The sequence below is a fragment of the Arctopsyche grandis genome, chromosome 11, assembly GCF_051622035.1.
Source record: "Arctopsyche grandis isolate Sample6627 chromosome 11, ASM5162203v2, whole genome shotgun sequence".
NCBI classification, from domain to species: domain Eukaryota; kingdom Metazoa; phylum Arthropoda; class Insecta; order Trichoptera; family Hydropsychidae; genus Arctopsyche; species Arctopsyche grandis.
In genome coordinates this window covers 23930236-23954135 of record NC_135365.1, presented here as the reverse complement: position 1 = coordinate 23954135, position 23900 = coordinate 23930236, and the positions used below count along the sequence as shown (strand labels likewise).

The 23900-nt window shown below is 35.5% G+C and overlaps 1 protein-coding gene across 1 annotated transcript in view; it reads right to left on the bottom strand.

The window, feature by feature from the left end:
- The window catches only part of LOC143918606 (neural cell adhesion molecule 2-like), a 142292-nt gene that overhangs the window by 6041 nt on the left and 112351 nt on the right, over window positions 1–23900 (bottom strand). The window contains exon 13 of the mRNA XM_077440546.1: window positions 2489–2648. Within this exon, the coding sequence (XP_077296672.1) occupies window positions 2489–2648 (160 nt within the window). The remainder of the gene's footprint in view (window positions 1–2488; window positions 2649–23900) is intronic.

Below are 23900 nucleotides of genomic sequence, written 5' to 3'. Positions count from 1 at the left end.
ACGTTTTGGAAACGTGTGGAACTACCCTCTCTGTTGATCCTTCTTTTTTGTGTATAGGTAAGTGCAAAGAAGGTAACATTCGTCTAGATTTCGTACCCAGCGAGCTGTGATTGATGCTCGACTGGAGTTTATTCAGACAAGATCTGGAACGGCTCGTTTAGCGCGAATTTTTAGTACTTCTCTATTTATCATTGAGGAGTTTAACGTTAAAACATAAAAAAATCTTGTGAAAATGGTAACATTATATAAAAAATTACATACAAACAATCAACATTTGCATCATATTAAGTTGTAATACAGTTAAAAATTCTCTTGACAAGAGATTGAAACTGTTCAATGTAAATTCCAAGCAAATCAGCATTTAGAGAATTTTAAGTTTTAATCTTTTTATGTAAAATTGAGTATTTAAGATTCTATTTTTTATGTAAAATTGTACCAAAAATTAAGATGAAAAGCTTTTGAGTTACATGAAACTGCGATTGAAATGCAATCTCACCCCCTATACTTTGTCATCGTACATTTTTGTCAATTGTGTCAATTACTTCAAGTCTTTATGTATATATGTATCTTATATTTATATATGAGCCGTCTAGTTTCAAAACCAGATAAGTCAGTTTTTAGAAATTTTTCAGGAACAAGGAAAAACTTATAACTAGCTTAATTTTAATTTTAATTTTTTTTAAATATTTTATATAAACTGGTCATAGATGTTTACATCCTTGAATGTATTTTCACTTTTGACCAATAACTACGAGACTTATCTGATTTTGAAAGAAACCTTGATTTTAGCTAAGTAGTTCAATAGGATGTAAATTGCTTTGAACTTTCTTCTTTGGCCAACATATGGATCCGTATTTTGACCTAACAAAAATAACATAAAATGAAAATTGAAAAAAATGGATCTATCTGGTTTTAAAACTAGACGGCTCATATAACCGGAAGGGCGTCTGTAATTTTTTTATATCATTGGTTTTTGTCAAAGTTGTTTCTGATTGGCTGGATTGGTAAAAGACGTTTGTGATTGATTGGTCATTACATAATATTAATTTTTTCCATTCAAATAAATTTAATAAAAAAACAAATGAAGATTTTTTTCATGGTTCGACGGTATTCTAGCTACTAAACTACATTTCAATTTCAAGTTACTTTTATTATATCCGTGCTAAAACGGAAAAGATCGTCAAAAGTGGAACCGAGAGAAGCCGGGTAGCACCACTAGGATAAAACAAAACAGTATTTTATAACAAGACGTAAAATGATAAAATACGAAACCTGTTCCAAAAAAGGCGAAAACTTGCGCTGAACCAAATTGAACATGACAAGACTAATCAAAGTTATTATTTTTCATGAACTAATCATTATTTTTCATGAAGTTTTGTCTCTACATGGTCGAGTCTGGGTCGACATGATTCGACCATGTTGGTGGTTACTACTTTACTTTCTTCCCGGCCATCATATTAAACAGCATGCATTAAACCACACCATCATTTAATTGTTGTCTCGTTATAAAAGCGCCCTGAAATTACCGCGAGGCGACAAAACCGCGTGACGACAAAACCGCCCCAGCAAAAGCACTTGGCGATAAAACCGCGCCAGAATATATGAATAAATTAAAATATCAATTTCGAATTCGGATGTGATCAACCCATGATTTAACTTCAACTATAACTTTACCTATGTATTTAAGGAATAATTAAAGTGTCAAAAACAAAATTCAATAATGATTTTCAGCAAAACAAAAGTTCTACTTCCGGTTCTTCAGATTTTTTCTTTCTTGTCAGATTTTTTTTATTATTTAAAATTATAAGCGTAAAATGCTATAAAAATTATAAGCATAAAATGTCGAGAAAATGGAAATCATTTAAAAACTCAAAATAATATAAACGACTACATTTTAGCTTAACCTTGGTCAAAGGTACTGTTGCGTAGGGGTGGGTGGAGGATCCAAGTAAAAAGCCACAGTTGTGTCACAGCATTTATTGATGATTAAGGAGATACACACACTGGCAGTGCTTAGTCCAGAATGTCTTGATATCACCTAAGTACCGCCATATAAGGGGCAGGTCTCTCAGGACATCTTCGACGTCTGATTTGTTTACCTATTGTAATGGTCACGTACTCGGATATGTATTCCCACGACATTCGGCCCCACGGTACCAAGGTATCGGTCACTTCTGAGAAGGGACCAATAACGGCCAACTCGGTAGCCATTGTTTAGCCTACATGCACTTAGTTTGCAGATAATCCTTGAAACCAATTATAACGGTCACACAGTCTCTGGGATGCTACTCGGCCTAATCCGATTACAACTACTCGGCGGTGTACGTAACAGTACCAATATAATGTCCAAATGAGAGCTTACAAGATTGAATCAAAGTGAGGTTTGATTTAGCTCAACAGATCTGCCAGCTTTATTAGAACTGCATATTACATTAAGATTGTCAAAATTTCAAGGACTAATTAGATAAAAACATGAAAATATGCTTACATCGTACGATGAGAGCGACAGGATTGCTGGTTCCCTTCCCTTCAGTGTTGGCAGCCATGCAAGTGAAGTTTCCCGCTGTTTTTCTGGCAACACTTTGAAGCACCAAACTTTGATCGCTCAGGATGACTCCAGCTGACACATTGTGGTGGATTTCTTCACCCTGAAACAAAACGAACAAAACTTTTACGAACACTGAACGATAACCTGATTAAGTCAACATCAAATGGGGATGATTGCGGCGAGTTAGCCTCGGTGGTTGTCATGTAAATGGCGGACAATGCAGCCGCTAATGATTGCGTGTAATTGTAATGAAATGGCGGTGAATATTGCGGCGAGTTCAATTGCGGCATGTAAATGAGCCGAACTAAAATGGCGTCGACCGGTTTTTGCAGACCGGTGCATCATCAATAGGATGCGTAATTGCACGAAACAAGTGCATTTCGCTTGCAGTCGTGTCGTTGATGATTTAATACCGGGTTTGTACCTACATATTATGTATGCTTCAAATCGGGTTTTGTTTGTTTTTTTAATTAACCCTTTTTAGAAGCTTACTTTGTACATATGTGCATATATGAAATAACAGGGATGCAACAGTTGGCCTTTTTAATTCTCATCTTAATGCTTTTGCTCAAAAGAAAGGGTTCACTATTGCCAATTAAAATTATCCATCTTTTTTTTTTGCTCTCTTGCTTTGTAGGACAATAGTAATTGATAATAGTTACCCATTTTTTTTGGGTAAAAGCAACTTGACCGCCTTCCCTTACTCATCATATCATCATATTTATAATATCGCTATTCCGTCTGTGTGTCTGAGATAACGCTCGCCATACTATAATAGTCGTTTCAATTCGACATACATATGTACATCACAGCTAAGCCACTGTCAAAACGTATATACAAAATACAATAATAAAATAAAAAAACTTATATATATATACTGATCGCTACTAATCTTTCCACTTGGCTGATAATTTATCTATTGAAAATTTATTTAATTCATTAATTATTTTTTCTATTGGTGTTTTAAATTGTTTACATGTAGATAGACATTTCTTTTAATTGATTTATTTATTTAGTAACTTAATATTTTATTTTTATTTTTATTATACAACATCAATTAATCAAGCACACTCGTCTAACAGATTGCTCCAAAGCGACAAGTGTGCTAAAAAGATTAAGAAAGGACAAAAGGAAAAAATACAAATTAAATAAAGAAAAGATAACTAAATAAAACATGACATAGTAAAAAGAATTCTTAATAAATTCATAATTAAATAAACTAACTCAACCTTTCTAAATGGTCGCGACTTCCATATCTTAAGAAGTGGTGCAGAGAATGAAGAGAGATGTGACAACTGTCAATGGCACCATCCAGTGAATTTAAGAAACGGAGGCCACGAGGAATGGGAGAATAACTAATATGCCAACACCCATGCGATGATACTTCATCGGGCACCACACTAGTACTATAAGATTAGTAATGAATAAAGACAATCATCGTGCCCACTTTTATGCATTAACTGCCCAGTAATGCCAATCCACACGATTCATGGCTGCCAAGTTTTTATGAATAGCATTACAATCCACGAATAAGCCATACGCACAAAACTTCAAATTAAAAAAAAAGTCTCAATTCACGAATGAGCTTTAAGCGAAATGTCATTGTTACAAGTATCATTGCCTTTGTGATAATTTACACCTGATAATTTACACCTGTCAATCATAGCGAAAGTTGTGGCCGACATTTTGAAAAATGTCCGCCATTACGTAAACGTTTCGTGTCAGTCACACTGAAGGTTCGGCGACGACTTTGACGTCCTGTTTCAGGCATTTGGAATGACGCGTCCCCGGTGTGGTCGTTCGTCAACTGGTCAACCGGTCAACCGGTTCGTCTGAAATTTGGCGAATTCCGCGAAAATGCAAGGCTAATTCGATTTCATGCCACCGCCGATAGCACCACACAATGAATGCGGCGATAATTGCGAATGTACATATCTCGCGAACAACAATGGCCGACGACCATTTCGCAAATAATTGTCGAATTTACACACGTACCGAACGAACAATCCAACGGGACATCGACCGAAAAAAAAAATTCATTTATTAACCGTCGAACCGGTTTTAATTACGGTGCGATGTTTGAATTGATGAAAAAATAGCGCACACACACAAAGCTATTTCAGGATAGCCTCGGCCGTTAGTGTTCGTTAAAATCTAGCGGTTATGTGAAACGAGATACTAACGAAGGGATTGAAGATGTTGAGGGCGAACCCTGACCCACGTCGAGGGCTCGTTCGGCAGATTAAAGCTATATAAATGTATTTAAATTAATTATACGATCGGAAAGGGGTGAGAGCGAGGGTAGAAAGAGTGGTATAATTTATTGATCGAACGGTTGTGGTCTTCGGATTCGATCAAAAATTCATCGAATTGAGTCAATACATTAAAATTAATGGAGGCTTTTCGGGCAATGGCTGGAATGAATGATTTAATAATACTATGAATTGGATTTTTTACATAATTGATAACATGTACGTAAGGCAGAGATTGTTAGAACTTAAAATACAAAAATCATAACGAAGCATTGAAATGAAAATTGACAATTGACATATGTATGTCAAAACGGACATTTATTAATAATATATTGGATATTTTTTAACTGTCATATAATTTAGATTCATATTAAATTATTGTCCAAATAGTACTAGTGGAATATTCGCAAAGGATTAGAAAAGTTGGTCTGAACGGATAATGATCGATAGATGTAAGATGATTACCAACTTTTGAAAAGAGAAAGCATATAGAGAAGATTCTACACATATTTATGTGCAGTAACATAGTTGAGGGTTCAATCCCTGACCTGGTGTTACTGGCCTGACCTTGGATATATGTCTATGAGCCGTTATATTTGAAAGTGGCGGAAGACAAATTTCCAAACATTATTCACCATTATTTGAATATTATTTAAAATTCATAATAATGTGGGATTTGATTGTCAGGAGACATAGGCGGTAGAGTGAAACAAGATTCGTTGGGCGGATTAAAATATTGTTTATTACACGGAGCGCCACAACGAACTGTTGTTTGCCATGTTTAATGTACAAGATGGCAATTTAACCATTATTCAACTCATGCATGCCAACCTAATCATTTATACATGCATTATTCTAGCTTAGAAAATGAAATCTCACTAACAATGTTATAAATGTATATAAAGTACATATTTTATTTTTATTTTTACATAGATATATGTATATCAGGAAGGCTTGACAGGAAGACCCCAATGCGCCTTCCTGGACAATTAATTACAAACAATGCAGCATTTTATTATTACATAAATCACGGTATTTCCAGAAGCTGAAGAACACGAAATAACAATTAATTAGTTAATTAATCACACAATAAATCCATTGAGGCATCTATGCATTTAGATTTTGTACATAATTTTTACAAATTATACACACAATAAATACAGAAGATTTGTGATAACAGGAAAGATGATTTTTTGCCAATTTTGAGGAACCGTTTCAACAATGATCAGATAAAATTGGCAAACTCTGATAAGAAACGATCGTTTGGAGTCACAAATAACCCCAAATCTAACCAGCAGTATGGCGGATCGAACCCACTGACCACTTGGTACCATTAAGCCATTATGTTGGCTTGTATATGTTTATGTACTTATATTATATATAGTTTGTATAAATTTGGCCATAGATATCCCCTTGGGGAAAAGCCCGCAATGGCACTCAGTAAATATAAATTTAAAAATAAATACATAAAATGTAATTATATTGAATATATCATAGGAATCAATATTTTTTGTTCCGTTATTGGATCAGTCACATATCTACATTATGCTCATTTCAAAGTTATACCAAAAGTGCTGGGTAGGAATAGTGGTGAATATTGCTGTGGAAAGCTGGAAAATTTGCTGGAGTCCAGAACATGAACGAAACACGCAAATTGTCAAGGAAAAGCCGAATGCTTGGAGTGAAATATGTTGCAGACCGGCTCTTGCTTGTCATCGTTAATGTCCGCACCGGCCCTGGACGAATGTACGAATGTGTTTTCTTGGACGAACGTCCCAGGGCGGCCGGTCGACTAATTTACTTTATTCGAAGGGACGCGTACTTTCTGGGGAACTTATTGTCTTATAAATAACGAACCCCTGCCTCGGCGATAGTTTAACCCCTTTGATGCTAAATTGCATCAGCGCTTTTCTGCACGTCAATGTAATACCAGCGTTGAGCCCGTTGGCGAGCAACGAGTGTGAAATTGAACATGAACAATTTTTATACAATTTATTTTGAACGATACTACGAATAGGTTGAATTAATTCGGTTCGTTAGTGACTGTTTTATTAGGGGTTTCAGTAATTAATTTTCATCACATGTGTGCGTATTATATGCATTAACGTGATATTACATTGTAATGCGTATTAAAGACTTTTGACTTTATCATCCATTAATTACGGTTCGTTCGCGTTCGGTTGTTTGTTCGTTGAACCGTAAATTTGCGAAAAGTCGTCGTCAAAAGCGTGGATTTTGTTTACGTGAAATTTATATTGAATTACGCTCAATTAGTTGTAATTAACGAATTTTCGCTAAGCAAAAATATCCACAGTTATTACAAAATGATGTTCCAGATTGCGAAATATTTTGCGCCAAAATGTATTCAATTTATTCTCGCCCTTGAAATAATTAAATAGAAAATTTGGGCACAAAAAATACACATATACACAAAAAACATCACTTATCTTTCAAGCTTCCGTATTCTAATTTCGCTCTTCACACGGTTATACGTAGGAATAACAAAGCTACAAAATATTTGCGATAAGACAGGAATGCTCAATATTGGTCATATTAAGTCGATAAGAATTGACTGTATAAACCGCACTTTCGATGTGACTGTTAGTCATAACTAGACTGCGGATAGACACCGTGCTTTTTCCAGGAATCGGCGCGGTTTAGCTCTATTTACAAAGCTGGAGTCTAAAAAAAAACGTTCGGCGAATCTTTAACAATGCATTTACAACAATTGAATAACACGCGGCACCCTCTGGGTCCGGGCTTTAGTCATAACATCAGATTCAACGAGTACAGTACATTAGACCGAGTCAATCGGTGCAGTATATGTATAAGAAACGGTTCTACGCGTCTCTCAAGTTCATCGTTCCAATCTCTAATTCGAATTAAAGCATTCTTCAAATATATTAGTGTTAATTAAAAGTGTATTGTAATACGAATATAAAGTTGATTTAATCCTCCTAATGATCCAATTAAGCAGTTAAAAAAAATAATAATTAGAATTAAAAAGGATTAATTAATTCAGTGTTTAATTAATTAATTCAGTGTTACGAATCTCTTTCATTCAGAACTTCAAAATTAGATATTAAATAAAAATAGAAAAATATTGATTGGGATGTTGACTGAATTTTCATCATCTTAATCAACTTTTTAAAAACATAAACTATCCCTAAAACGTGACAATACGTACATTTTTAAACAATTAAATTGTAATTAAGCATAGATACTGTATAAAAATCATTTGAACTCTCGCGATTGAATTTTCTAACAAGATATACATATATACAAACAAGATATAGCCACAATTTATGATATTAAAACAAAAATTCAACAAATTAATTTTGATATCGACTTGTTTTATGTATGTATTTTTAACACCCTTTGCTAAGTTCGTTGACGGATTAGTAAAGAGTACAAGAAACATCTTATTTGTCTCTGAACTTACTTAACCAACAGTATGGCTCGGTGGTTGCGTTTATGTTTAGCACCGATTTACCGGGTTCGATCCCGTGCTAATCTCAAATACTGCTGGTCAGACTCGGATATTTGTAACTCCAAGTCGATCGTTTCGTATCAGAGTTTGCCAATTTATCTGATTTCATTATTGAAACGGTTATCTAGGAAGGCGCATTGGGATTTACCTGTTAGGCCTTCTTGGTATACATAAAATAAAATAATAACTGTCGTCAGTTTAAGTCTTTGTTAATATATTTGATTATTTGTGCAGCATATATGCAAGTAATCTGACCTTTGAAACGATTCTTTCATCAAATTGGCAAAAATCATCCTACCCGCTGTCACAAAAATCTGAATTAAATTTATGTACAATATGTAAAAATGTATGTACAAGTCTAAATCCATAAATGTCTGTATCGATTAATTAATTCATTAATTAATTGTTAATTTGGTGTTCTTCAACCTCACGAAATACAGCAATTAATGTAGTAAAAAATGCTGCAATGTTTGTAATTAATTGCCTGAGAAGGCGCATTGGGGTTTACCTGTTAGGCATTCCTGGTATATATCTATGTAAAAATAAAAATTTGCTTGAATCTTATCCCAGTAGGACACGATATCAAAGGGTCAACAGTTTCAATTGAGATTTTCAGTGAATAGGGCGAAACTTAGATGAATTTAAAAGACGATCCAGCAAGAATTTTCCTCCACCCCACTGGTCTAACCCTCTCAGCACAGCAGCCAATACCGTATAGCATTGCATCACCGATTTTCCAACACAGACACTTAGCACGATCTTAATAATGTACACACTTTAGTTAATGGTTGCCGTTCGTTAGTATATTTTTTGGCAACGCGGAAAAAGAGCCGCAAGGGGAGGGTTATTTAATAAGAGCGATTCGTTCGGGGGGGATGGGCAGGGGGAGGCATTGCCGAATTTTCACGTGAAAAATCTTAATTATGGTGATAATTACGAAACAGGCGGCCGTGATGAATGGGCGGCCTCGTCGCCACGTGCGCAATTCCCTGGTCAATTTAGCTTTAATCGCATTAACACCGAAGAACCGCGGCCCACTTCTTTTTTACCACCCCTCCTACCTCTTTGGAGGAGGGCTGGAAAGGGAGTCGTGGGGGCTCAGTAATGAACCCATTTTTTCCGCAGCCCTAGCAGCTGCCCGGCCCTCTGGGCTGGCGTTGAGTGGTCATAAAGAAGGCGAAGAAGAGATACATCACTTCGAAAAACATACCTCGAGTGTGCGAGTTCGTTTCGCGGCGAATGAGAACCGGAAAAAAATACACGGGTTCGGTAGCCATTAAGGGTCGGAGTACATAGTTGTTGGAAGAAGATGGTCGGTTGGGTGGGTGGGTGGGTGGGTGGGCGGGTGGGTGGTGCACCGCTTCTAAATCAATCTTATTGCTCGAGGAGATGGACTCGAGCTGTTGCCGTGTGACTCTGAAAGGTATTCTTTTAATTAAATTTATCGGTTGTAAAGTCGTTGATGTGCGAATGAGAGTGATTAGTATCCATCTGTCTGTATCGAATGGAACGTCTGTTTGTTTCTTATATTTACACTCCGACACCGGTTGAGTGATCGTCTTCTGACTTTGTAGTCGATTTTTATAGTCGTGAGAGTTTCACGACCGGATTAAACGTAAACAAACCATTGTCTAACAAAATATATAGAAGAATATAGTCAGTGGTGTAGTCGGGCAAGGTCACTGCCCTGGTACTTATTTTTGAGCTACATAGGTCGCCGCCAAGGCACTTTTTACATACCTCCTTAGCATTTCACATGGTTTTCGTTATTGTAAATAGGTTTTTGAGCTCTTTTTCCTATTAGATTAACATTAGAATAATATAATACTGTGATTACTAACCAAATAAAATTAAAATTGTAAAATAGAAAATGATCAGTAGATCAGTAGCTATTAAAATAGATATATGATGTATTGTGAACATAATTTCGTAATAATAAAAAGCATTTCAAAATCAAAAAACATGGTTTTCGTGTTAGTGGTAATTTTTATATCTCTTATCCGATCGTTTTCATACTTTGCCATATTGCTCATTTTGGTCATCAATATACGTTAATGTATCGTCTGCCATTACGTTGGAGATAAAATATCGTATACAATGCGTATCAAATATCCACAATTTTGGTTACGGTGACGTCTTGCAAGCTACCATAATCTATCTTAAGCCTTTTCGCCATGAAATGGCCATATCAGATTTTAATTGTTTAGACGCCTATAATTCACTTTATATTTTATAAAATTTGCTCTATAGGTTCTCGTTATCTCTAATATATAAATATTTATAGTTTTAACTCTCATATGTACATATATATATATTAGAGTTTGGGCGCTATCCCTACTTATTTCCCAGTAAGTTTGTCATGGGCTCCTTGGGCTTTGACTCCTTAGCTTCACGTAGAAACAATCATCTTGGTAAGCTTTTTCTAAAAATTCTAAGGGGTGAATGTCATCTTCCTGAAGTTCTGTGTAATTTTAAACTTAGAGTACCTGAGAAACTGAGAGAATCTCGCTACAGAACTCTATTCCTGCCTATTCGGGCCAGAACCAATGTGCTTGATGACTCACCCCTTTCAAGAGCCATTCGACTATTTAACCTGCTTTCTGGGAGCCTTGATGTTTTTACTTCATCATACAGTTCTGTCAGGCAGCATATTTTAAATGACTTCTAGCTACATACATATTTACACATGTTGTTTTCATTTTGTAATTTTATTATTTAGCATAATGTGTATGTATGTTGGTTTTATCTTTATTTATATATGTATGCTATTCTTTATTTATATATATATATATATATATATATATATATATATATATATATATATATATATATATATATATGTGTAGGTGTGTATGTATGTATATGTATATATGTGTATTTTTATATTTATGAATGTATGTATGTGTATTTGTGTATACGTGTAAGAATTTGTGTATATATGGATGGTGTACATATATGTTTATATAATTGTCTTTGGCCAGGAAGGTGCATTGGGTTTACCTGTTAGGCCTTCTTGGTGTAAATTATATAAAAAATAAAAAATAATAAATTTCAAATTTGGCGTGTAGCTTCTTGTAAGGTAATACACGATATATATTGATTTTTGGCCAAATATGTCAGATCTGAAAGTATATCTCTTCAATGGGCTTTATCTGCGAGATAAGTATTCAATAAGAAGTTATGATGTATGTAATTGTTAATATGATTTATTGTTGTTTTAGAGTACAATTAAAAAACATTTCGACTAAAATTTCACATAAAATTTTGTATTCCAAATATTGTAAGCAGACTCTCGTTCCACAATCGAATAGTAATCTGAGCACATTCAAAACTTAAAAGACGTTTAATGAAATTTATTGGCTTTTTTATCTGAAACCACTCAAAACTTCGAAAGAAAACATTCTTTGAAAAATTGACCATACGCACTTGAAGATCGATAAAATAAGGGAACTCACCTTAAATGAATAGTCAACTCTAAATTCACATGTTAAGATTTGACATATGTATACATGGTTTTAGCATTGCTAAAAGGAAATGTTGCTGTTGAAACAAAAACACGGGTTTTGCAAAATCAAATGTTGAAGAGGAACAGGCTTTTCCTCCCGTATTAATGTGCACGCGCAGAATACGAGAGGAAAAGCCTGTTCCTCTTGTTCCTGTTGTATTCTGCTCGCGCAAATTAAATGAGTATGTACTGTTTACCATGCACCCTTATTTATCTTTCGACTTAAGATCTTTCGATTTTCGATCTTTGCCTTCCGATATTTGCGTTTTCAGGCGTTTCACATTCGGGCCCGTGAGGTAGACCCAAAAAAATGAATGTCTATTTGTTTGTTTTTGTCTGTCTGTCTCGCATAGGCTCCTAAACCAATCAACCGATTACGATGGAACTTTCAGGATTTGTTGTATGCATATCCAGGAAGCTTACTGTAAAAAAAATCTCCAGTATATTGTATATATCTCTTGTATAAATTATATAATCGATTTAAGGTACAAAACTATAGGTGAAGAAAAAGTTATTGATCGGAAGTGTCATGAAGTTTTCTCGTTGATAATAAATATCAAACGTTTAACATCTATGTATAATAAATGTGAATTTTTGTGCAGAGGTACTGCAGTTCACCAACAAAATTAGTTTTTGTATAAAGAAACTAAACAATAAATGTTTCCCACGAGTCGTTAGTGTTTTTCCTTCAGAGAATACTATTTTTCGTTAACAAAAATATAATATTTATCACACACTGAGCGCTATTTTCCATTTTGTCAGAACGTTGCCCTTGTGCGACTACCCTAACCCACTTCTCATTTCAAAAGTATTAGATTTGACATTGCGTATATTTTCGCCGATACGGTGGGTGCGTTTTGAGTTTCATTATTCGTCGCTTCCGAGGTCACCGTATGTATTCAGCTCAGCTTTCAGTCTCATGGGGGGCACAGGGAGGGGGCGCAGCCTTCTTCCAGGCGCTTGTCAGCCTGCGCCCCCGGGGGACCAGCCCCTGCAAATTAGTCATCTCGGCTGCCTGAAGTGAACCTTCACTTTGAATGTAGTCAAAAGACGCTCGCCGCAAAACACATCTCACCCATTGAATACAATATCACCACACACATACACATGGACATATAAGTAAGTACATACATATGTACATACATTAGACCGGAGTGAAAAAAGCAAATTTTGGATATCTCACAAATGAACCTATAGAAAGCTTGCATCGTATCAAGGAAAAAAAATCTATCGATTTTAAGCAATGTCCTGTACCTCCAACCATTCGACTTGAAAATTATCTTTTTTTTTTAGAATAGTTAAATTTTTATTTATAAAAAGAATAAATGCTCAATTATCACATTTTGACGTTTCATTGGATCGATTATGATTAGTTTTGATTGAAGAACGAAAATTCAAACCTATTATTTTATCAGAAACTCACATAGAAAGCGTACCATAATCACAACGGCCATTTGTATAGCGTAAGTGGTCTTTTCCAAAAATGGTCATTTTTTTCACGTTCCCATCATAATTTTAAATTGGAAATATATTGAAAATTTTTTTCAGTACCAATCTTTATTTTAATAACCAAAAATTCTGAAAAAAATTGAGAATTTTATGATATATACGCGGACCAAAATATCATATTTAATAAAATTCACATATTTGTATGTAGTAGGTGCATTACACATATGTATATAAATTTGGATTTCCAATTTATCCATAAAAATTAAGAATAAATATGATAAAATAACATCTGAGCCCTATTATAGATTTTTACAAAATCCATAATATATCTAGTACATATAGACAAACAAATGAAAAATAAAATAATAAAAACTAAAATATGACTAAATAGGACAATGCATAATTAAACATAAAGTTATATAATATAATTGGAAAAATAATACATCTAATATATAATTTCGAAAGAGACTTTGTATGTTTGTAACTTTGGTTCGGAACTTCAAAAACAAACCAAAGTTTCTATGACGACAATTCAATTGGTTCAATATTATATTTTTTTCGATTCAAATAAATTTAATAAAAATAAAAATGAATATTTACTATTAGATTCGCCATGTTTAAGCTGTTTATATTACAAATACTGAACTAAGCCGGGTAAAACAACTAGTATATAATAGTGTAGCATATGCTAAAAGGAGCCGCCGTTATAATTGGTTTTTGAAGATTATCTCCAGGCTAACAATGGAGACCCCCGAATGGACTTGGTGGTAGGTAACGGAATTCGGTCACTTCCCGCTAGAGTTCTCAGAACTGACAGCGCGAAAGCGTGGGACTGCGTATCTGGTACGTGACTATAACAATAGGTAACCAAACGCGCCGAGGAAGATTAGTGGTCGGAAACGGCACTCCCGCTAGAGTTCTCAGAACTGACAGCGCGAAAGCGTGGGAATGCATGCTGAGACCGTGGGACTGCGTATCTGGTACGTGACTATAACAATAGGTAACCAAACGTGTCGTCGAAGATGCAGAGAGCGACTTGCCCTTTATAAGCAGGTACTTAGGCCATATGAAGGCATTCTGGAAGGAGCACTAGCAGTGCGTGGATATTCTTAATCACCCAATAAATGCTGTGAAGCGAATTTGGCCTTTTATTTGGATCCTCCACCCACTTCTACGCAACAATAGAAACAGAAATGGATCAATCAATCAAGACTCTCCTAATGGCAGTCCTGGATTGATGTGAGGAAATACCGAATTTATGTAATAAAAATGCTGCATTGTTTGTACTTAATTGTCTAGGAAGGCGCATTGGGGTTTACCTGTGAAGCTTTCCTGGTATATACATATACATATCTATGAAAAATAAATAAAGTAATAATGCTATGACTTGTTTTCACTTGGTTTTATTACAATTCGTCGGGGCTTGTGGAGGTTTATAAACTACTCTTATTCGGAAATTTCGGTCCAATTAGTGGATGGCCATTATTTTCAGGCGAATCAAATTCGGGGCCGTGTTCCGCTCTCAAACCCGTACAGAATTTAGGGTGGTTCGCCCGAACCGAAGCGAACCGAAACATTCGCCCCCAATTTAATTGAAGTTTCGTTATCTGTTGAACGTTGGGCGCGACCGATACACGCCAACACTAACCGAATCAATAGATTCTGTTGATTTGCTCTGAAAACACACCCATCCACTACCCTTACACACACACACACACACACACACACATAAAGACTTACGCAATTTCGGTTTAGCCGAACCGGAGCTGGACGAATTTCATTTTGCCGCTTTTACCGCATTTGATTTTCTGCCAATCCGAAAAATAATTGAACTCTGTTTTCAATCCGGTCAGTGGCAAGGCACGCTGCAAAAACGTGTCTGACTGAATGATTGCACTACTGCAATTTTTTTGTATAACTTTTTTAAGCTTACATGTGTACATATGTAGATAGGTGACTTACATTTTTATTTATTTAATTTTATTTTTATATGGATATATACCAGGAAGGCTTGACAGGAAGACCCCAATGCGCCTTCCTGGACAATTAATTACAAACAATGCAACATTTTATTATTACATAAATCACTGTATTTCAAGAAGAGTGAAGAACACGAAATAAAAATTAATTAATTCATTAAGTACATAATTAATCCATTGAGACATCTATTTATTATAGATTTTTTACATAATTTTTACAAATTGTACGCTCAATAAATACAGAAGATTTGCGACAACATAAAAGATGATTTATTGCCAATTTTGAGGAACTGTTTCAACAATGATCAGATTAAATTGGCAAATTCTGATAGGCAACAATCGACTTGGACCAGCAGTATAGCGGGCTCAAACCCAATAATCACTGAAATTTTTTATTCGATATATTATTTATATTGTATACCCATTTAATGGTTAATTTGATATACAAATAATGTAGAGAGCAATAAAAACTCATAAAAAAGCTTGTAAAAAAATTTCTCAAAGTAAATGGTATATATATATAGCACTGTATCGAGTTTCGTATACGCCAAAAAAGCTATTATACTCTAACAATAAATCTATTCATATTGAATACGTACAAATTCCTATACAATGAATTCAGTCAACTTGCCGATACAAAGTTATATAGACTTGAATCAACCTAACAAAATTATATAATAATAGCAAGATATGAAGTCAATAATATGAAAAAATAATCAATCGCGTATTTTTAAAATGCTAAACTTCCTTAGGCAATATCTACATATGAGCCGTTATATTTGAAAGTGGTGGAAGTCCAATTTTCAGTCCCCAAAACACTATTTCTGTTTGACATAATTCACAAATTTCCGACCGCTGAACTCTGTGAGGTGGATTATGTATGTACATACCATCTCGCTTGCACCAATGTTAGCCGCGTTATGAATGTCTACAAAGCATTTCTATTGCAATAAGCGCTCGAGTTAGTACGTTTAGATAAAAATAAAAATATTGAGATAGAAAACCAACCCTTATAAACGTGGTGAAATAAAAAAACTGTCCAAATAAACGCAACATAGCACGGAGAAAAAATCCGTAAAAAAATATATTTTTAACTTTTAAAATTCACTAGACAATTAATTATAAGTATTTTAAGGCAATGAAATATCAAAATCAATAGAAAAACATCTGACTATTGATTCCAATACTCACTTTGAGCACAGCAATACTAGATTTTGAGTTAAATACTGCAAAAGCCAAAAAACTAAAAATCGCACATTTTTTAAACGCTCATATCTCGTAAACGATCACTAACCAACAATAATCATTATCAAAAAGTGGGTCAAAATTAGTAAAGATTGGTTAGTCTTCGCTCTGGTAACTCAAAAACGTGATTTTTTTTGCTCATTGTTATTTGTATTTAGGTGAAATAATTGAGATGTCCGGTAGTAAATATGAATAGATAAAGAGACGTATGAAATTAGGATGGAGTACATTTGGACGAATGGATGTTGTTTTTAAATAAAAAATGCCACTCTGAAGAAAAAGATCTTCGATCAATGCGTTTTGCCAGTGATGACGTATGGATGTGAATCTTGGACATTGAACGCCAAGATGCTACACAAAGTCCCATGCACTCAAAGAAGTATGGAACGCTGTATGCTCGGCATAACGAGGAAAGACAGGAAGCGGAACACGTGGGTGAGATGTATGACAAGGGTAGTGGGCATAGTGGATAGAGTGAAGAGATTGAAATGGCTAATAGACTTGTTCGGTAATAAAGAAGAAGAAATAAAGAAACGTATGAAATTAGGATGGAGTGCATTTGGACGAATGAATGCAGTTTTTAAATCAAAAATGCCAGTTTGCCTGACGATGTATGAATGTGAAACTTGGACATTGAACGCCAAGTTGCTACTTAAAATCCAATGGACGCAAAGAAGTATGGAACGTTATATGCTTGGCATAACGAGGATGGGAAACTGAATACGTGGGTGAAAACTATGACAATAATTATGGATATAGTGTACAGAGTGAAGAGATTGAAATGGCAATAGGCGGGCCACGTGGCTAGAAGAATGGACGAAAGGTGGACAAAAGAAGTGCTTGAATGCTACCTGAGAGATTGCAAAAGGGTAAAAGGAAGGACGCAGGGAAGATGGGTAGTCGAAATTTCGGAAAATATGTGGAGTGATATGGATGAGGGTTGCGCAGGACAGAGACGAGTGGAAACGTGTTTCAGAGGCCTTCATCCAGCAGTAATGGTAAATGGCTGTAGATGATAATGATGATGAAAAAAAAATGTTTCATAGCACGTTCGGCTACATAAATTGAACTACGTATATCACGCTAAAGAAGTTTCCACGTTAAAATATTATATGTAGTTTCGATAACAATGCTTGTATCGGTGGTTTCGTCATTAATTTAAATTAGTTTTGGAGGTGCAGCGCATACTCCCCACCAACGATGTCTAATCCGATATAATTATTAAAATTTAGCAAGCGCTTCTGTGCGGAATAAGCGGTTCACTGTGTGAAATTGTAAGCGGGTTTACGAGCAGCCACATAACTCTATTTCAAAGTTGCTTATCTGCCTGAAAACTTCGGTAAAGAACGTCCCCGTCCCTCGACAAGAGTGCTTGTCGGTTTTGCACGGCTCTGGCAAAGTGAAACGACTTCATATTGCAACTCTATCTCTAACTTGCGTCCTACGTGCAATACATAGTTGGAGAGACGGGACACGCAAACCTGCCGGAATAACTGTCGGGATTCGTGACGATCCCGAATCGGGCTGCGAAGGGTTCAAAAGTCGACCGACAGTGTCAGTTTGATTTAAGTAGGTATACTGTATCTCTATATATGTATGTATGTAATAGTTATTTCGTCACACTGGTTGTTTGTATAGACTTCATACCTACATATACTTCAACCAGCAGTATGGTTCAATGGTAGCGTGTATGTTTAGCACCAAATGATCAGTGGGTTAGATCCGCTATACTGCTGGTTAGATTTGGGGGTATTTGTGACTCCAAATCGATCGTTTCTTATCAGATTTTGCCAATTTTATCTAATCATTGTTGAAACGGTTCCTCAAAATTGGCAAAAATCGTCTTTCCTGTTGTCGCAAATCTTCTGTGTTTATTGTCTGTACAATTTGTAAAAATTATGTACAAATCTAAATCCATAGATGTCTCAATGGATTAATTATTTAAATTATTAATGAATTAATTTTTATTTCGTGTTCTTCAGCTTCTCGAAATACAGTGATTTATGTAACAAAATAATGCTGCATTGTATGTAATTAATTGTCTAGGAAAGTGCATTGGGGTCTTCCTGTTAAGTCTTCTTGGTATATCATCATCATCATCATCATTTACAGCCATTCGCCATCCACTGCTGGATGAAGGCCTCTCCAACACGCTTCCACTCGTCTCTGTTTTGCGCAACACTCATCCATCTCATTCCGCACATTTTCCTAATTTCGTTCACCCATCTTCCTTGCGGTCTTCCTTTTACTCTTTTGCCTTCTCTCGGGTACCATTCAAGCACTTCTTTTGTCCACCTTTCGTCCATCCTCCTAGCTACGTGACCCGCCCATTGCCATTTCAATCTCTTCACTCTATCCACTATGTCCACTACCCTTGTCATATTTCTCACCCACGTGTTCCGCTTCCTGTCTTTCCTCGTTATGCCAAGCATACAGCGTTCCATACTTCTTTGAGTGCATTGGATTTTATTTTGCATCTTGGCGTTCAGTGTCCAAGTTTCACATCCATACGTCATCACTGGCAAAACGCATTGATCAAAGATCCTTTTCTTCAGGCAGAGTGGCATTTTTGATTTGAAAACAGCATTCATCCGTCCAAATGCACTCCACCCTAATTTCATACGTCTCTTTATCTCTTCATTTTTACTACCAGACATGTCAATTATTTGACCTAAATATAAATAATTATTTACTACTTCTACTGGTTTATCATCTAAGGGGATGCTATCAGGCATGCAATAACTATTGAACATTAGTTTAGTCTTATCTACGTTAATTTTTAATCCTACTTTTCTACTTTCCCTGTCCAGCTGTGTTAGTCTGATAAGTAGGTCAGCTGAATCACGAGCTACTAAAACTATATCGTCTGCGAACCGAAGGTGACTCAAAAAGCGACCATTGATGCTTACTCCGGCTGTATCCCAATCCAATTTCCTGAAAACTCCCTCAAGCACCGCATTGAATAACTTGGGCGAGATTGTATCTCCTTGTCTTACTCCTTTTCCTATGCTAAATCTATCTGTACCTGAAAAAATTTTAACCGAAGCTGTGGCATTCTTATATATTGCAGCTAACAGTCCCACATAGGGTTCCGGCACTCCCTGTGTTTTTAGAGCGTTAAGTACTGCATTATGACTAACTGTATCGAAGGCTTTCTCATAATCGACGAAACCTAGGCACAATGGCCGTTGATATTCGTTGGCGCGCTCGATTAGTTCGCCAACTACTTGGAGGTGGTCCATTGTGCTGAAATTTGCCCTAAACCCTGCCTGCTCTATAGGTTGGTTCTCGTCGAGGATATTCTTCAGCCTTTCTGTAATAACCTTCGTGAAGAGCTTGTAGACCGCTGAAAGTAGACTAATGGGTCGGTAGTTCTTGATATCGCTTTTGTCGCCTTTTTTGTGTATTAAAATGATAGTTGCGTTATTCCATCCTTCTGGTATAACTTGGTTCTGGATGCATTTGCTGAAAAGCCTAGCTAAGATATTAATTAGGGGGGGGCCGCCACATTTTAGTAAGTCAATGGGAATATTATCTTCCCCTGGGGTTTTACCGTTCTTTGCAGTTTTTAGCGCGGCCTCTACTTCGCTAGGCAATACTGCAGGAACCCTTTGGCCGTGTGTCGATTCCAGAGCGGGGAATTGGCCGTTGTCGTTCTCGTATAGTTTTGCATAGAACGTGTAAACTCTGTCTATGATTTCTTCTCTATTCCTAATTATTACTCCGCTCTCTGATCTGATTGCGATCATTTGGTTTTTGCCTAAGAAAAGATCCTGTTTGCACTTTTTCAGGCTACGGTTATTCTTAATGGTATTTTCTATTAGCTTGCTGTTAAAATCCCTGACATCCCTGACTATTCTCTTTTTAATTTCCTTATTTACTAGATTGTATTCTTGCTTATTATTATCCCTATCTAAATTCCTTTTATGCTTAATTAGGTTTTTTGTTTCCGCTGAAATTTTGCTTAATTTAATCTGTTTCCTGAATCCACCTAATTTCTTACCTGTTGAGGTTAGAACCGAACTAATTACAGTGTTCAATTCCTCGATGTCTGCTTCTGGGTTTAATTTCCCGTATCGATTTCCAAGTTCGAGTTCGAATTCCTTTTTCCTAGACCTTAGTTGAGCGAAATCTGGAGAGTTACTGCATCCTTTTATTAATTTCCTACGTTCGCAATTTATATTAATGGCCATCTTGGCACGGACTAATCTGTGATCGCTACCTATATCTACTTTACTTAAAACACTAACGTCTTTAACGGAGTGCAGGGCATTTGTTAGGATGAAATCGATCTCGTTTCTGTCTCCTTTAGGACTCTCCCAAGTCCACTTATTGTTGGTGTTTTTCCTGAAAAATGAATTAGTGATAAAGAGCCTGTTGTGTTCAGCGAATTCTATGAGGCGATCGCCTCTGTCGTTTCTTTGGCCGGTACCAAAATTGCCTACTGCTCTTTCAGTATTTGCCTTTTGTCCTATTTTTGCGTTAAAGTCGCCCATGATTATTTTAAAGTGGTGACGGCTATTATCGTATGCGTCCTGTATTTTTTCGTAGAAGTCTTCTATTTCCTCGTCTGGGTGGCTAGATGTGGGGGCGTACACTTGGAAGATTTGACAAGTGTACCTGCTCGAGATTCTTAATACTATATAGCATATACGTTCCGATATGTCGCTTATTTCTATAATATTTCTTTCTATTCTCTTATTGATAAGAAACCCTACTCCTCCTATTCTACCATTTGGTAGCCCTCTCCAGTAGAGACAGTTACCACTTTTTAGGATTATTTGGTTTTGCTGTTTTCGTCTTACTTCACTAAGTCCTATTATATCCCATTTGATATTTTCTAATTCATTCTCTAATGCAAGCACACTTCCTTCACTCGATAACGTTCTTACATTGTACGTGGCTAAATACAGGTTTCTATTAGCTAAGCTATCATCCATCGTCACTCTTACCTTGTTGGAGGTTTGGATATTATTTTTCTCGCATTTATCCAAGATGTGTTGAGAAAAAGGCGGTACTTGAGAGAGATTTCCATTCAAGGAGTGAGTTCTTACCGCCATAGACTCTTCTCTGTGGTCAGCTTTGACAGATAGTCATCCTAGGTATCACTTGGATCACTTATGAGTTATTACATGCCATTTAACAGGGTTACTTTGTAAGTGAAAGTAGTTAGTTATGATAATAATAGATTAGCAATTGTTATACTACTTTTTTACAGATCTTTATCGTGAGACGCCTCTTTGGAGACAACGGATTTATATATGTGAGTGCGGTTTGCAATTTAATATTTTAATAATAAATTTAGTAAAGAATATAAAATTACACGAATTACTTTAATATAAATTAAATATGAAAAAGAACTATTAGACAGTTGGGAAACACCGTTTCTGTTTGCTATTATTCTATTAAGTAAAGTTCGTTAAAAATTTTTGTCTGAAAGCAATTATGTGGAAGATTTATTGCTTCTGTGGGACCGAATTTTGACTGGCGAGCAGGGACCCTTATTTTTTTTGTATTCAGGTAGGGAGATGTATCTCGTTCGTATACGCTTTTGTAACTGACACAAAATTAACACAAAATTTTTCGCAATCACTGATATTAAAAACGCTGTTAACGGCCGATCGTCTGTTTATTTTTACACTTAAATTATACTAGGATGCAATTAGTAAAATAAGTGATTAGATGGTTAAATTTTTAGATTAAATTTCGTGCAATAGCCGGGTTTAAGCGAGTAATAGCGGGAAGAACGCAGAAGCACGTCTTCCCCGCATGACACGAAAGACCGAACTCTCTTGGTATATATCTATGTAAAAATACAAATGGCCAAATTTGTACAAATTATATATAATATAAGTACATAAACATATACAAGCCAACATAATGCCTTAATGGTACCAAGTGATCAGTGAGTTCGATCCGCCATACTGCTGGTTAGATTTGGGGGTATCTGTGACTCCAAATCGATCGTTTGTTGAGACAGTTCCTCTAAATTGGCAAAAAAATCATCTTTCCTGTTGTCACAAATCTTCTGTATTTATTGTGTATAATTTGTAAAAATTATGTACAAAATCTAAATCCATAGATGCCTCAATGGATTTATTGTGTGATTAATTAACTAATTAATTGTTATTTCGTGTTCTTCAGCTTCTGGAAATACAGTGATTTATGTAATAATAAAATGCTGCATTTTTTGTAATTAATTGTCCAGGAAGGCGCATTGGGGTCTTTCTGTCAAGCCTTCCTGATATATATCTATGTAAAAATAAAAATAAAATATGTACTTTACATACATTTTCAACATTGTTAGTGGGATTTCATTTTCTAAGCTAGAAGAATGCATGTATAAATAAATGATTAGGTTGGCATGCATGGGTTGAATAATGGTTAAATTGCAATCTTGTGCATCTAACGTGGCAAAGAACAGTTCCTTGTGGCGCTCCGTGTAATAAATAGAGTTGTAAAAGGTTCGGCAAACCTTTAACAATGCATTTACAACCTTTGAACAATACGCGGCGCCTTCTGGGTCCGGTGACTAGTAATAAACAATATTTTAAGCCGCCCAACGAATCTTGTTTTACTCTACAGCCTATGTCTCCTGACAATCAGATCCCTCATTATAATGATTTTTAAATAATATTCAAATAATGGTAAATATCTACATATGTAAAATAAAAATAAATAATGCGCATGCGCAGTCTGTCAACTGACGGTGCTCAAGTGCACGAATGCGTGCACTTGGTAATCAGTTAAAAAGTTTATACAAATTTTATTATATACAAAATGTATTATATACATATAATGTATTATACGAATGTAGATATGAGCAGTGAATAGGCGCAGGCCAGAAGAGTAAGCGGGAGCTTTAAATCTTAAGATCCTGGCCCTTGAAATTTATTTTTTTATTGGCTTCACTCTGCTAGTTTGATGAAATTCTTGCCCATCAAAAATTTGTGATCTGATTTTGAACCATTTCCATTATTTAAATCGCATTGGTATTTTACTCACATACGGGGGTTAGCTTATAATGTAAGCTAATATCTCCGACAGTAGCTTATATATAAAACCGAAACGGCATCTGTACTTCGTTTCTGACTGGTTGTCTTCAAAGTCGTTTCTGATTGGTTGGGTTGGTCGAAGACGTTTGTTAAATAATACTAATTTTTGTCAATTCAAATAAATTTAATAAAAAAAACAAATGAAGATTGTTTTCATGATTTTCAGTTCATTTCCATTTACCGAGCGAAGCCATAGTATAATATATAAATGGTAAATTTATATATTATACCAATAATATAATATATAAATGGTAAATATAGTGAAGATTCATTTAGTAAAATTTTCAGAAATACAAATATGAAAATAAATAAAAGAAAAACTTTACTTTTGGACATTTAATAAAGTTGAATGAATTTGACTTAATCAGGTTTGCGTT